Source organism: Globicephala melas, chromosome 20 (genome assembly GCF_963455315.2).
Source record: "Globicephala melas chromosome 20, mGloMel1.2, whole genome shotgun sequence".
Classification (NCBI taxonomy): Eukaryota; Metazoa; Chordata; class Mammalia; order Artiodactyla; family Delphinidae; genus Globicephala; species Globicephala melas.
This window is the reverse complement of record NC_083333.1, coordinates 44213642-44228942: the sequence shown is the minus strand read 5'-3', so window position 1 is coordinate 44228942 and position 15301 is coordinate 44213642. Positions and strand designations below refer to the sequence as shown.

The following is a 15301-nucleotide window of genomic DNA, read 5'->3' as shown; positions in this document are numbered from 1 at the left end:
TCCAAGGTAGCTAAAGTGCACCACCTGGCTAACATGCACTGACGGTCAGTACGTCTGGAGGGGAGGCCTAACCTCATTTAACTGATGGCTGCTAAGTCTTCCACAAGGGCTGAACTGAAAACGGGATCTTGCTGAGCCTGGAAAATTAATAAATTAAGCTTGTTTACCCCTTTGTGCACAACGTTGCTGGTATTTTGAATTTTGTTTTTTTTAGGCACACGTAACGTCATGCCAACGACTCGTGGAGGCAGAAGCCATCAGTTCAATAGGCCTCTAGGATAGAAACAGAAGCAAATTTTCTCTCCAATTTACTGAACAGTCATGAAAGATGCCAAATGATGGACTTCGGCTTTATCAGGAGCCGAGGGTCGGGTTCCACGTCCCACCACCACCAAGGGAACAGTGCCGTGGGGGGGAGTGCCCCGCAACCCCTGCTTCTGGGAACCAGCCCTTATGGGAGCACATGGGCTGGCGTGAGGGCACAGTGGCAGCCTTTGGGGCCACTCAAGTCCTCCATGGAACTGAGACTTTATCAAGGGGCGTTAGTGTCCCCTTCCCAGTGCTCGTATCCAATCATTAAAATAGACTTTAAAAAAATATAAAATCTGCCTGAGAATGATAGGAATCAGGGACAGTACAGTGGTCAGCCCCTATCCCGCTGAGCAGTCAGTACCACCCATGTGCACCTGGACATGACGTGGGACTTACATGGTTAGAGGGACATGAACGGGGCGGGAATCCTAGTGGGGAAGCCCCAACAGAGCAGGAAATTTGAACTGTGCCAATTTTTCAAGGTGGTGATCTGGAATCAATCAGCCACAAGGGCACCCCTTTTAAACGTGGATTACTGTATAGTTCAATCACCTTTCTCCCCATTTCTCCCCCATTCCTTGCCATTCCTACTGGCTGGTTAGGAAGGGATTGGAATTAATCTACAGATGCCAATGTGTCTTCTCCCTTCGAGTCAATAACGTAAGCAAAGCAATGGATTGGTTCTCACTTTTGCCAGTAGCAGAAAGGTAACATAACCAGCGTGAATATACGAAAAGGCTATGTCAGGGCACAAGAATAGAGGTATTTTAATCAATAAACCAAGTAGAAGGTTGGAAGGATCTTAGGGTCAAGAAGTAAACCATCCTTTGAGGTTGATTAAAACACCCCTCTGTGTGTTTTAAAAGCCTGAAGGAAATTTTATTTCTCTTCCCACTGGGGTCTGACCCACCCTCTCGGTGGGACCTAGAGAACTTAAACAATCCACGTTTAAAAGCACCCTGAGCTAGAATTTCCATGGTGACACCCTCAGGGGTGGGCAGTGTTGGGCCAATTGGTTGGGTGTTTAGGGCTGAGAGATCAGGGTTCCTCACTGGAACAACTTCCTCAAGCAAGTGGGCAAACCTGATCTACATCCCGGCCCAAGTGTCCCTGATTCCCGCTCATTCTCAGGCCTGCTGGGGAGAACGTGCTCTCGATTTCGGCCTGTTGTCCTTGAGCCGACGTGATGGGTAGGGGCCGGTCACTTCCTCCGGGCCTGGGCCTGGTTACTCTGTCCCTTTTGGTGCAGCTGTTTGACTTGGGCCAAGATGTCTCGTATCTTCCGCTGAGCCATCTGCAGATAGAACAAACGAGAGTGAGGGTCTCCGAAGGCAAGGAGTTACAGCCTTACGTGCGGAGAGAAGCCATCGGGGTCTGGACACCAGCGGCAACCACGGGTCATGTTGGACTTGTAAGAAAGGTAAGAGAAGACTGAGGATTAGAGTGACCATAAGTTTCTTTGCCTCCGAGCAGACCCTGAGCACCCACTGGATTCATACAGAGGAAGGGAGGATAAACAGTAGTATAAACGCATTCATCAGAATTTAAAACATGACCAAGTTGACACACGTTACTGAACTCGAGGGGGAACTCCCAGAGTTTCCAGGAGCATGTGTCGTCAGAAGGTCGAAAAGCAGGAGACCTCGTCACCAATCACAACTCCACTACGCATGTAAACATCCCAGGAAAGGGGATGAACTGGGATAACCAAAAGGCAGTGAAAGAAGCCCCACTGTGGAAATGGACAGAACACCGAAGGACTGGCATCTCTACTCTCTCCTTCTTGAACGTGTCTTCCCTATGAACAAAGTTGTCTAAGGGAAGTCAACTGTAGAATGTGATTCTCTTGACAGAAATTTACCAGAATGTCTCCTTTCCATAAACTGAGTGCTTGACTTCTTGGTTGAAGAGAAAGTTGGTCTAGGTTGGGGAAAGAATGTGGAGTCGATATTTACACATTAATTCTTACTCTGTCAGGCCTGTGCTTGATGTTTTACTAGTTTTTCACTGAGTTCTCATTTTAACCAATGAAAAATGTCACCACTTTGGTATTTAATACACCCTGGCTCTCTGCATCCCTGGATACATCATTTAAATCTCACATTCCTCACTTGTACGATGAGGTTGTTATGAGGGTTACACGAGTTAATAGAGACCACATAGAATGCCTGGTGTAGCAGCAGAACCCACAAATCTTAAATATTTCTGTGGCTATTAATGGCTCCCAAAGGGCTGTCAGAGAAAGTTGTCACGCTACGCTGGGGTCTGGGTTCCTGTCTTGCCCTTGACTGCGTGAGCAGCCTCAGGTGGGCCACAAGCCTGATGTGACGTGCTTATCCTCTGTGAGTGGAAGGGACCGTATCCAGTAGTCTCCACACCCCTTCTAGCTCCAACATTAAGGGGTTTTAGGAAAACCCCACTAGCTTCCAATCATCCTATAATTTGAACCCGATACCTGCCCTCCTTTCTAGACTCTGGGGTCAGTCCCAATGCTGGGCACTGCTGACTGGCTTTACTGGAAGCAGTGCAGGGATAGATGGTGAGTTCCAGGAAGAGAACAGGAGGGTGGAAGAACTGGAAGCAAGGACGGAGCAGTGGTTCTGGGAAAGGTGAAGGAACTGCACTGCAAACGGGCAACCCAGGATGTTATTCCATGAACAAGGCTGGGTGGTGGATAAGATCCATTTCTCTCCTTATCCAGTGCAAAAGAGAAGGACTAAGGTTAGACGACAGGGAAGACTATTAACGTATAACATGATACACCATAGTTATTACATAACGTAGACTACCTATGAAAACGGTCAAATCACTGTCCCTACAGCCTTCAGAGGGAAAAGAACATCTACACCTCACACCCTTACACCTGGAAGGAAAGAATGACCCAGCCCAGAGGCGGGCAGAGTGCACGGGATTTGTCGAGGTCATGCTCCCGGAGCCCTGCCGCCCTCCCGTGATGGGGGAGTGACATACGTACCTGGCTGGCATAGAAATGCCCAATGATCTTGACGATGACCTGGTCGTTCTCATCAGGGGTCTGGTCTCTCGGCACCACCACCTCAGCTGCTGTCAAATTTTGCAGCTCATTCACCTGGGGGTAGGGGCAGGGAGGACGGGTCAGAGAGGAGCTCAGGGTGCTGCCATGTCCAACATGGATGGGACTGGAGGCTCAAGAGCGTGGTCACTAGCAGCTAGAAACTGGAGGAGTCAGGAGCTGGGCTTGGGAAGTGGAATCAAGTAAACGGGCAAATCGGGAGTACCCAGGCTGAGCCGGGCGGAGGAGCTGGGGGCCAGGGAAGAGCTGTTGGGTTTGGGGACTAGTGTCCAGAGCTTTCAACCTGACCCTCACAGCTCACCGTTTTGCCACCTTTGCCAATGACCCGGCCAGCTGCCGACGCTGGCACCCGGATGTGGGTCTCCAGCTTTACTTCCTCCTTGGGACCAAAGAAGTTCTCCTCCTTGAGTTTTCCATAAATTCTTCCCTGAGCCTGAGAAGAGGAGGTCATTGTTGTGTCAGTGGGCCACATGCATATGACGAAAGGGAAGCTCCCCAAGCCCCACCCCTTCCTCCTCCGGCCCACAGGCCCACGCCCGCTCGGGGTGGGTCACCATCTAGGCCAGGTGATAACAAAAGGTGCACAGGACTGACCTGCTCACTTGTAACACTGGGGAGCCCGGGCAGAGTAACTGAGTATGAGTACGTAGCTCCCCAGAGGAACACAGCACCTAAGCTACAAACCAGACCTATGGGGTCTGGGATGCTTGCGCGGACTTGGACAAGCTGTGGCTGGCAAGTCAAGGCCCTGAGTGGCAGCTGGTGGAAGTCACCCACTCAGAGGGCGGGCTCTTGGTCACTCCACACAGTCTAGAGAGCTGTCCCCGCTCTCCACCCCTCCCTAGGTCAGAATAAGCTATCAGCTCTTTGACTGTCTGCCCGGAAGTTCGAGAACCTCGGCACGTCATAGGGACATAAAGGAGAGAAGGGCCTTCCTTAGTCACGAAGGCAGAGGGCGAGGAAGAAGCCCTCGGACTGCCTTCTTTCCCACGTGCCTATTCACTCTCAGGAGGCAAAGAGGGAGAGCAACAGAGTTCCCGCCTGACGGCAGTTTGAGAGCAGCCTTGCAGCCCTGTTTCGCAGGGAAGCTTAAAAACAGGACGCAGATTTGCGCCCCCATCCAAACTCGACTCCTCTGGGTCCTACTTGGAAAGACAATAAAGATCGGAACCTTGAATTGGGCCTCTGGGGGTCCAGTGATGATGACCATACGAAGTTTGGAGTCCGGAGTTTCAGGAGGAGCAATCTACAAAGCAAACGCCCGTCAGAGGTGCCCTCTACCTCCACCTCCTCCAGACCCCTACCACCCTGCTTCCACTCCCCACCCGGGACGGCCAGGGGAGGGGAGAACAGAGACCCCGAACCCCAAGGCTATTGCGCCTGCATCAGAACTCTTATATGAGGGCGTGGGTGCGTTCGTTTCTTGACGTATTCTAAGTTGGGGCGCCCCGCCCACACCCCATCTCCCCCACTCCCCAGCAGGTTTCAGCAGAGTCCTGCCAAGAGGGAGGGGCACAGAAATTTAACAAAACATCTGTTCACTGTGACAGGTTCTCCATGGCCAGGGAAGGTGGAAAGACGGCTAACATTTACTGAGCAACCACTGGGCACCAGGCACTGAGCCAGGGGCTTTGGCTGCATCGCCTCAGAGTATCATCATCCCTACTGTACTGACGAGGAATCCAAGGCTCAGGACCTGAGCTCAGAAGCTGCGATCTGAACCCGGTCGGTCTTGTCTGAACTGAAGTTCTCTTCTGTGCTACAATACCACCTCCTCCCTTAGCCTGAAAGCCCAGGAGCCTGGAAGGCATCCCCCGGAGGACTAAGCGAGGTCAAAAGCAAAGCGTCTGCCCAACGCTGGGCAGACGGGGTGTCTGAGAACAAAAGCGGAGGGTGATGGGAGCAGAGCGCTCTCCCAGCCCGGGCACCGGAAGGAGACAGGGCAGGTCACCTTGATGGAAGCGCTGGCGAAACGGGAGAGCTGTTTGATGTGCTGCCCCTTCTTGCCGATGATGGCGCCCACTGCCTGGGCAGGAATGAACACCTGCACCACCTCCTGCTCTGGAGCCTGCTGCCAAGACAGGACGTGTTATTAACGCAGGTCAGTGGACACAGCCCGGAAGCCCTCCGTGGCCCTGCCCTGCATCCTCGAGGAGGGAAGGGTGCAGGCACCCAGCGGCCACCCTGGGCTACGTGCTCTGTAGCTCTTTGCAGCAGGGACAAAGGGAAGAAGCCGGGCCAGACAAACAGGAAGAGTGCTGCCAGCATCTGAGGCTGCCGTGCACAGGGCTGGTGCTCCAGAGGGTTGGCGCCAGTGGCTGGGAGCCCTTCCCTCTCCCCGCAAATCCCCAAGCGTCAGGCTGCCACAGAGTTGGACCCTGCAGCCGCATGGTCCCCTGTAATAAGACCCTGCACCTACCATAAAGGAGCTGTAGGGGGCAGCTCCGGTGACGCTGCTGGGAGGTGGTGGGACTGCACTGGAGGAGGCTGGAAAAAGGCCTACAGCAGCCAAGTTCAGGCCGGGGATGAGGTGAGACTGCAGCTGGGGAAGGAAGGTGAAGAGAGAGAGGTCGGCTCATTCTGACAGGACCTGGTGGCCCTTGTACGTGGCCCCGGCTGAACAAGAGGGTGAGTGGGCCTCAACAGCGGAATGACGTGCTTTTGCCCCAAACCTGCCTGCCCTTCTGGTTTTTACACACACTCACATGTACACCGAGGGTTCTCGCTGGACTAAGAACCGGCAGCTCTGAGGAGAAGGCCCAGCGTTAGACCCTCAGACGTCCTTCCTCTCTAGTGGTTTACAGCGCTCTGACAGAGACATACGTCGGACTCAGCCGATGACAAGGAAGAGACACATCTCTGACTTTCAGGACTCACCTTTTTGGTCACGTGCCCCACATCCTCACTCCCCTTTAAAAACCAGATGAAAATTATGGACCCTCTCCCCACTAAAGTGCACGTAAACACAAACTTTACAGGAGGATCACAGACCTCAAAGCCCAAGACTGGACTCCCACTTGCGCCCCAGGAATCAAATGAAGAATCCCTACTAATTTAATTTAAAAAGGATTCTGATGAATCGAGGTCCAAAAAGCAAAGCAAAAGCTCCAAGGCCCGGGCTTCCCTGGTGGCGCAGTGGCTGAGAGTCCGCCTGCCGATGCAGGGGACGCGGGTTCGTGCCCCGGTCCGGGAGGATCCCACGTGCCGCGGAGCGGCTGCGCCCGTGAGCCATGGCCGCTGAGCCTGCGCTCCGCAACGGGAGAGGCCACAACAGTGAGAGGCCCGCGTACCACAAAGGCCCCCCAGCCTGTGAATGCCCACCTCACTGGAGACCCACTTCTGCCATGGCTCAGGCTCACAGAAGGGCAAGCAGAGGCACCCGACACTCACACTCATGGCAGCCACGTCATTCTCATAGGCTTCCCGAACTTTCTTCATGATCTCCTGCTCGGCCCGGCAGCAGTTCTCGATGGCGCCCTTCACGGTGATGGTCCTCTCGGGGTTATAGAGGGTGAGGTCCTGTAGCCTGGGGCGGGGAGCAGAGCAGTGTCAACCTTCCACTGACAGGCCAGGACCGGGACACAGTTCCTGGCTGGGGCCGAGACACAACGATGCCATTTCTGCAGGCTGTTTAGTTTTGGGCAAATAGCTCTCTGCTTCTGGCCTTCGGTTTGTAACCGGGGCAAGGATTCCGCACAGGGAGGTGAGGATACTCAGAGCAGACTGGTAGGGCAAGGAGGATGCTCATAACTGGAAGCTGGTCCCCAATGGTGCCGAGCACTCCACTTCCTGTGCCCTCAGGAACAGAGCAGTTACTTTGCCCACGGGTAAGTCTCTGACGACATCAAGAGGCACAGTGCTCACTGAGTTGCCAGTCCAGCTGCATGACTTTGGTTCCCCCCGCAGTGAGGCAAACCACCACGCACAGCAGGTGCTCAGGGCTCAGAAAAGGATCTGGGTCTGTCCACATCCCATGGCCTGGCAAATGCTCCCGAAACCCCAAAGCCCTGGCTCCTGGCCACAGGTTCTCTCCTCCAGATGCAGAGCAAGAGAGACAGGATGTGGCAGCAAAGGACTGAAGAGGCAGCAGGCTAACAGCAGCCCAGAGCGGTGACGGGCGCTATAATAAACGCTCCAGCCCTTACGGATAAACGCTCTTTACCGCTGCTTTGATTCTTCTTCTTCAACAAGCAGAAACTGCATCCAACTTAAGGGGCAGATATTAAGGCTCAGCGATGAGATACTGCCACCCCAGGTGCCCAGGCATCCCACTCGTAGAGGGAAATGAGAGAGTGCCTTACGAAGAGATGGTGATTTTCGTCTCTGTGTCCTGCTCCACCTTCTTCAGGTTGCGCCCCTCCTTGCCAATGAGACGCCCCACGAAATTATTATGGGCCAGGATCTTCAGGGGAACCTCGTCAGCCCTTGGGAAGAAGCGAGGGACAAGAGCTTCTTAGATGGTGGGCCACCGCAGACGAGGGGTTTCCAAGGTAACCCCAAGACAAAATTACGTTTTCAAAGAAAACCAGCAGATCAGTGGTTGTTTAGGGAGAGAAATGGGAAGCAGGGATGGGTGGCCAAGGGCACAAGGTCAATAAGGGCGATGGGTATGTTCCTTATCCTAACTGTGGTGATGGTTTTATAGATGGAAAGAAGCGAACTATAGGACAGCGTGTTCATTATGTCCTATTTGTGCTAAAATACACGCACATACACACACGTGCACACACCTGTGAGGGCACAGCGTTGCTAGGATACACAAGGCGTTATTTACATGGAGGATTCATTTTCTCAGCTTTTATCCTTTCGTACAATTTCTGTGTCTCCTATCTGTCTCTATTCTTGCTTTTAAAAAGTCTGCGTTAGGGCTTCCCTGGTGGCTCAGTAGTTGAGAGTCCGCCAGCCGATGCGGGGGACATGGGTTCGTGCCCCGGTCCGGGAAGATCCCACATGCCGCGGAGCGGCTGGGCCCGTGAGCCATGGCCGCTGAGCCTGTGCGTCCGGAGCCTGTGCTCCGCAACGGGAGAGGCCGCGGCAGTGAGAGGCCCGTGTACCGCAAAAAAAAAAAAAAAAAAGTCTGTGTTATAGTCGAGGAGGTGGCAGTCCCCATGTGCCCAGAAGCTGAAGCCTTACGTTTTGGTGTCCTTTGCCTCCTTGTGCATAATCTCCAAGATCATCTTACAGGCAGAGGAGCAGCCCTCGGGGGTCGAGTGCACGCTGATGGCCTTCTCGGCAGCGCCTGCGTTCTCCTTCCTGTGCACGTCGATCCTGAGGGCCACAAGCACACGGACGTTAGCTAACCCTCAGCCGAAGCTACAGTCCGGCTCCTTTTGGAACAAGGCCAAGTGCAGAGCTGAAACGGGCAGAGAAAAGGGCCAGCCTGTTGCTGTGGATTCTGTCCCAGCCAGGAGGTGGTGGCTGAGAATGGTGGCATCTATCATGGGAATACAGGGTTGGGGGATCAACAGTCCTCAGCTCTGAAGCTGCATTTCCCCTTGAATTCTGGATTTCCCCCTTGAGAGAACTATAAAGAGAAGGCACGCTGTCCCAAATTAAAAGTAAATAATAAAAGGATGCATCATGAATAAGGACACGACGTGACCTGTTCTCTTTCCACAGAACACACGACGATCAGCTACAAAGATCAGCGAAGAGGGGTGGCTGTGGTGGAATGGGAGATGGGTCAGAACTGTGACCTCTTACTAAGGTCCCTGACGGGCCCCATCCTGCTGCCGCCAGTAAGCGGTGCTGAAATCACAGAGCACTAAGGAGTGGCCGCCTTACCGAGACTAGGTTTGCTCGGTGAGACTTTCTACAAGAAACAAACCCTTCTTACTAACGAAAGTGTGTGGCCCAGCCACTGCCACCAGATGGCACCCCCCAGGCTTCTTCTACCTCCCCAACGTTTCCTAAGAGGTTAAGTTGAGTTGAGGACCCTCAGCGTGCTTCCAGGAGAGGCTTCGCCTCCTGGGCGCCAGCCACTGTTCCCTGGCCCCACCTCCCCTTCCCCTGCAGCCAAGACTCACTTGGACTGGGTCTGTTTCGTGATGTTGCGGATGGTAGCGCCCTCCTTGCCAATGATGGCGCCCACGTACTGGGTGGGCACAAGGAGCCGCAGGGGGATGTCCACTTGCTGTTGCTTGGCTGGGGCTCCCGCTGCCACAGGAGAGCCCTGGCGGGGCTGACCCCGAGAGCCAAAGCCGCCTCGGCGCCCGTTCTCGGGACCCTGTGCTATCTGCTCATCAGGGATGTAGGAGACCTTCAAGGCGTGGTTCTCCAGCTGGTGGCCGTTCAGCTTCATGATGGCTCTGAGGACAGAGGGAGAATCTACTGGTCACTCCAATCCATGCCAATCACACCCAATGCCCTCCAGGTGTACAGCACTCAGCTGGGTTACAACGCGGAACATGCCAGAAGAAAGGGAGATGACCACCTGTGCACCACTCCCACCTCCACCTTAGAGAAGCTTCCAGTCTAATTAGCATAAGACATCAAGTAAGGTAGCATAACACAAATAAGTTATCTCCACTGAATTCTGGAACTGGCTTGGGAATTTCGACCAGAGCTACCTATCACATAGGATTCACAGGAGAACCACATGTGATTCGCGATACGTGAATAATAAATAAAACATGCCAGAACAAGGTTTGTTGTGTCACCTCTTGAGAATGATACTGTCCATGTTTAAGCAAACTCCATGGAAACAGAAGAGGTGGAGACAGAATGGCTTGCAGGAGCTTAAGTCTGTCTGGAATGTCTGAAAAGCGGGACTGATGAACACTGGAGGGAGGGGGCAAGCGCCGTGCATTCCCAAGGCTGATGCTGGTTAGAAATGTTAACAAGGCAACAATACGCAGTAGGAAGGAAGCAAGTGTTGACTTAAAGCCAGGTCAAGGCCCATAGATCAGCCACAGGGACCTCCAGAAACTTCTGAGTCCAGCAGGCATCTAAAAGAAAACTGAATGGCTTGAGAAAGTGGGTGGATTTGACACTAGGTTGGAGGAAACAAATATGATAGAGGCAACATGCTGAAGGGACAAGAAAGCCATCAAAAGCAAAATGGCCTATAAGTGAGCATAAATGAGTACACAAAGTATACAAGTCTGTCAGTACCAGTGGGTGGAGAAGTGTGACTCAACCAAACAGGCTAAGGAGCCAGAAACTGTGGGTGTGATGGGACTCAAGGCAATCCCCGAGATAAAATGTCTGCCTCCGCCACATCATAACAAACCCTTTAGGTCTTAGTTCCTCCTCATCACCACTAGATGGCGCCATCAACACAGCAAAGGACCCCATGGGTTCTCCCGCAACCAGAGACCTATTAAAAGCCAGTATCTTGTCCTAAAAAGGATGTCCCACCTTCCCCGGGAGATCTTTGGGTCCCTCCCTTCAAAGTATTTGCTATCAATCCTGGTGAGGTTTCTGAACCTGAGATTCCTGAACCAAAAGACAAGAGTCTGGATTTGGTTGCCACAAAATCAGAGGCTAGGTGTGGACTCGTGCCCACCTGGACCCCATCCCTGCCCAAGCAGGGGCACCTGACTCCCACCACTCACAAAGACCCTCCTTTGCCCCACTTTTGGGTCCACTCACTGCCTGGTCTGCTCGCGGTTGGAATAGGTGACATTCACCACTGCTGTCTCACTCTCGGTGTTCACTGGGGAAGCAAAACAGAGGTCAAGGTTAGAGCAGCGAGATCTGGAGACGGCACCAATGGTGTAAACATTGTAGAAAGCTCATCTTTGATGGTTACGCGATCAGGAAGGAAATACTTGAATGATGAAGCCTTTCCCCTATAGACCACGTTCACCACAACTCCTGGAAAATTCAAATTAGACTTTACGTGCCTTCCTTTGATTCCCCTACCAGCCCTCAAGAGAGACAGGAATACACAAGGGTGTGCAGTCAACACATTCAGCAGTTATGCAGCAGGGAGAAAAGACACACACACACGCACACACACACACACACACCCCTAGTTTTTTTAACTAGTTAAAATCACACACCTAGTGCGACTGGACCAAGAAATGGTCTGCAAGGACATGGCTGAAGAGATTTGGGGAAACACCCAAAAGCATTTTAGAGTATCCTCAAAGATATACTGATCAAATGTAGGTGTATCATGACCTGGCTGAATGAGCTGACAAGGGTGGCTGCCATGGAGCCCGGGGGGAAGGACGTGGGAGTGGACCTGGGTTGGACATTAGAATTCCAGGCGATCTGGGCACATACTCTTCCCCCTTTTGGGACTGATAAAATTAACCGCTTATGCCTCGTCTTGTGATTATGGGTCACCTAGGCCTGCTTAGCCCCTGGCATGGAGGACTTGGATCAAAAAAATCAAGCCGCCGCCCGAGGACACTGAAAGCACTTAGCCACAAAACTGCAACGCAGACCACTCTCAGCCCTTCTGACCTCAGCGGTACAGCTCTCCCACCTCAGTGGAGAGGAATATTCTGAAAGAATAATCTACCAGAGACCTCCCTGGTGGCTCAGTGGTTGAGGATGTGCCTGGCCAATGTAGGGGACACGGGTTCGAGCCCTGGTCCGGGAAGATCCCACATGCCGCGAAGCAGCTAAGCCCGTGCGCCACAACTACTGAGCCTGAGCTCTAGAGCCCGTGAGCCACAACTACTGAGCCCACGTGCCACAACTACTGAAGCCCGCGCACCTAGATCCTGTGCTCTGCCACAAGAGAAGCCACTGCAATGAGAAGCCCACGCACCGCAACGAAGAGTAGCCCCCACTCGCCACAACTAGAGAAAGCCCGCACGCAGCAACGAAGACACAACGCAGCCATAAACAAACAAATAAATGTAAAAGACGGTGAGACAAAGGACTATTACACAGCCATAAAAAAGAATGGAATTCTGCCATTTGCAGGAACGTGGATGGACCTAGAGAACATTATGCTTAGTGAAATATCAAAGAAAGACAAATAGTGTGCTATCACCTATATGCGGAATCTAAAAAATCCAAATGAATGTATGTGCAAAACAGACACTCAGACAGAAGGCAAACTAGCCGTTACCCAAGAGGAAGGGGGAGAACCTTAAGGGTGGGGGGGTATGGGATTGACAGATACAAACTACTATGTATAAAATTAGACAAGTGATGGGAATTCCCTGGCGGTCCAGTGGTAGGGACTCTGCGCTTTCACTGCCATTGGCCCAGGTTGGATCCCTGGTCAGGGAACTAAGATCTCACAAACCGCGCAGTGTGGCCAAAAAAAATTTTTAAATAAAATAGACAATTGAGAAAAATATATTGCACAGGGAATTATAGACATTATCTTGCAATGACTCTGAATGGAGTATAATCTTTAAAAATACTGAATCACTATGCTGTACAACTGAAACTAATACATTATAAATCAACTATACTTCAATTAAAAATAATAATAATAAAGTCATTCTCTCCCTGAAAAAAAGTAAAAGGGTGGACAGAGAGGACTTTGCTTAGAAAGTGGCATCTGATGGGACTTCCCTGGTGGCGCAGTGGTTAAGAATCCACCTGCCAAGGCAGGGGATACGGGTTCAAGCCCTGGTCCGGGAAGATCCCATGTGCCGCGAAGCAACCAAGCCCATGTGCCACAGCTACTGAGCCTGCACTCTAGAGCCCGCGAGCCACAACTACTGAGCCCATGTGCCACAACTACTGAAGCTCGCGCGCCTAGAGCCCGTGCTCTGCAACAAGAGAAACCACTGCAATGACAAGCCCGCGCACCGCAACTAGAGAAAGCCCGTGCGCAGCAACGAAGACCCAACGCAGCCAAAAATTAATTAACTAAAAAGTGGCATCTGAGCAGCCTAGAAGACTTAATTTTTACAAAATCAAACACTTCCCATTCTGTTCTCTCCAGGTAGCAGGTATTGCCCCCGGATTCGGTATGTTATAGCTCCCTGGTGAGCCTCTTAACCAGCGGTGACTCCTGTTGGGCGCCCCCAGTGAGGCTCTCCAACGTGCTCCCAAGCCATGGCTGTCTCTTTGTCCAGGAGTAACGGAGTCATCAGTCTAAGCTGTAAGCAGGACTGGGTGATGGTTATCAGCGCTTCCAGTTGTGTCCTGGCGTTTATGATAAAAGGCAAGCTTCGGGGTCAGCAGGAGAGAACCTGTCTGATGGATTCAGCACTTCATACCTTTATGCAGGCAAGTATTTTAATCGTTTATAATGATTTACAGCTTGCCCCTTTCCACAAAGAATTTGGAGATCAATACTTGAGTCTTGTCTAGGTTTCTTAAAGGTCTGCAAACTCAAACTACTTTGTCTACCTAACGACCAAGCTCTGCTTTATGTCCAACCCAAATCACTCCACATTTTATTTTAGCTTATTTTCTCTGCAAATAATTTATAACCTTAAGCAATAAATTCAAAAATCGTACCAAACTTTCTATGATCTAGAATAAATAAATTAAAATAATTTATAACCTTAAGCAATAAATTCAAAACTCGTACCCAACTTCTTATGATCTAGAATTCTTTTTTATTATTTCTCCTTCTTGAAAGAGAAGTGATAAAAAGAACTTAATAATAAAAATAAGTTCTTCTGCACTCTTGAAAGATGTTGCCTGCCCGCTATCAATATGTACAAAAATCCTGCTATTTTTTTTAACTGACCAAAGACATGTAGCTCACAATCAGAGGTTCTACAAAAAAAAAAAAAAAGACAACCCATTGATTATTCCAGACAAAAACAAAGAATTGTGAAGCTTTTCAAGCAAAAGGGCTACAGATTTGCTCAAGGCGCGTGCGCAGTTTCCATTCTTAATCTATTCCTAAAATCTTGGGACGTGTATTGCTACCCTGGTTGACCCCAGGAGCCTGGGGACCCCGTGCTTGGAATGAGTGACTTTGTTGAGTCTCTCATTAAACAGAGGAGAAACCTGTCCCGGAGAAGCAGCAGAGCTGAAGCTGGAACTCCATGTCCCAGCCCCCACCCCAGCGTACCTCCCTCCACACCTTTGGCCGTCTGCCCCTCTTCCTCACCCACGCCCCCGCCCCCAACTCCAACACCCACCCCTACCCCACTCCTCTGCCCACTCTTACCTTGCTCGCAGTTCTCCACTGTCCCATACTGAGCCAGCAAGCTGTCCAGTACCTGGGAGCAGGGAGAAGGGAATACGGCTGCTCTGGGCATCCCAGGAACTCACAGAGCATCACTAGACACTCCTCACCCCAAAGCACCGGGGTACAGGCAGAGCCTTTGGTGGGGATTGAGCACGTCACCTGCTCAGTTTGCCCTTTCTCAGGTACTAATGCTGACGGCAATCCGTCGGGGTGTCTTCACAGAATGTACTTGAGCTCAAAAAGGCATTTAAGGGCCTTTTTGGAAGCAGACCTGTGCCACCTGAGTCCCTAGCTGATCCTCTGTCATCACTAAGTTTGGGGTATCAGGGGATACCCTTCCCACCTCCCTAATGCCTCTCACGGTAGGGACTGCCCAAAGGACTAATACTGGAAGTCTTAGGTTAAGGATGCGATCCAACCGGCCTCCCCTCAGCTCCAGCTTCTCTGGCCTAGCCCCAAACCCCCAGGACACCTCCCAGTCATCTCTGCCAGCTCAGGCTGACCCAGACTTCTTTCCCAGTGCCACTGACAGTTTCCCCCAATCACTTACTTCCCATCGAAGCTGGGGTGGAATATTTCGGATCTGTATTTTTCGACTCCTGAAATTAGAGAGAACAGCATCAGTGACAGCTCTGGATACTTTAGGCGCCTGTGACCTTTTGCATTTTTCAGTCCTGTTCCAGTCCATCTTCCTAAACTTCTGCTCAACACCAAAGACTTAAGAGTCTGAGAACGACAACCTTTGGGAATGGAGATTTATTTCGCTGCGTTTTAGAAAGCAAAATAGAGTGCTACCACAGATAGGAAAGCCAAAATCAGATGCCCTAAGCACTGGGATAACATAGTTTCCCCCCTCCACATACCAGTCA

General features: G+C 51.6%; 1 protein-coding gene across 3 annotated transcripts in view; it reads right to left on the bottom strand.

Annotated features, from left to right (window-relative positions):
• Nucleotides 1-1513: 1513 nt before the first annotated feature.
• IGF2BP1 (insulin like growth factor 2 mRNA binding protein 1) overlaps nt 1514-15301 on the bottom strand; it is a 37945-nt gene continuing 24157 nt past the window's right edge. The window contains exons 3-15 of one of the 3 annotated variants that reach the window (XM_030840034.2): nt 14983-15031; nt 14412-14463; nt 10958-11021; nt 9391-9672; nt 8498-8632; nt 7666-7788; nt 6755-6890; nt 5784-5906; nt 5316-5435; nt 4536-4610; nt 3666-3797; nt 3287-3400; nt 1514-1606 (exon numbers count right to left, since the gene is read on the bottom strand). In XM_030840034.2, the coding sequence (XP_030695894.2) occupies nt 1514-1606; nt 3287-3400; nt 3666-3797; nt 4536-4610; nt 5316-5435; nt 5784-5906; nt 6755-6890; nt 7666-7788; nt 8498-8632; nt 9391-9672; nt 10958-11021; nt 14412-14463; nt 14983-15031 (1498 nt within the window). The remainder of the gene's footprint in view (nt 1607-3286; nt 3401-3665; nt 3798-4535; nt 4611-5315; nt 5436-5783; nt 5907-6754; nt 6891-7665; nt 7789-8497; nt 8633-9390; nt 9673-10957; nt 11022-14411; nt 14464-14982; nt 15032-15301) is intronic. The other 2 variants (XM_060290539.1, XM_060290540.1) reach the window with 2 other exon arrangements.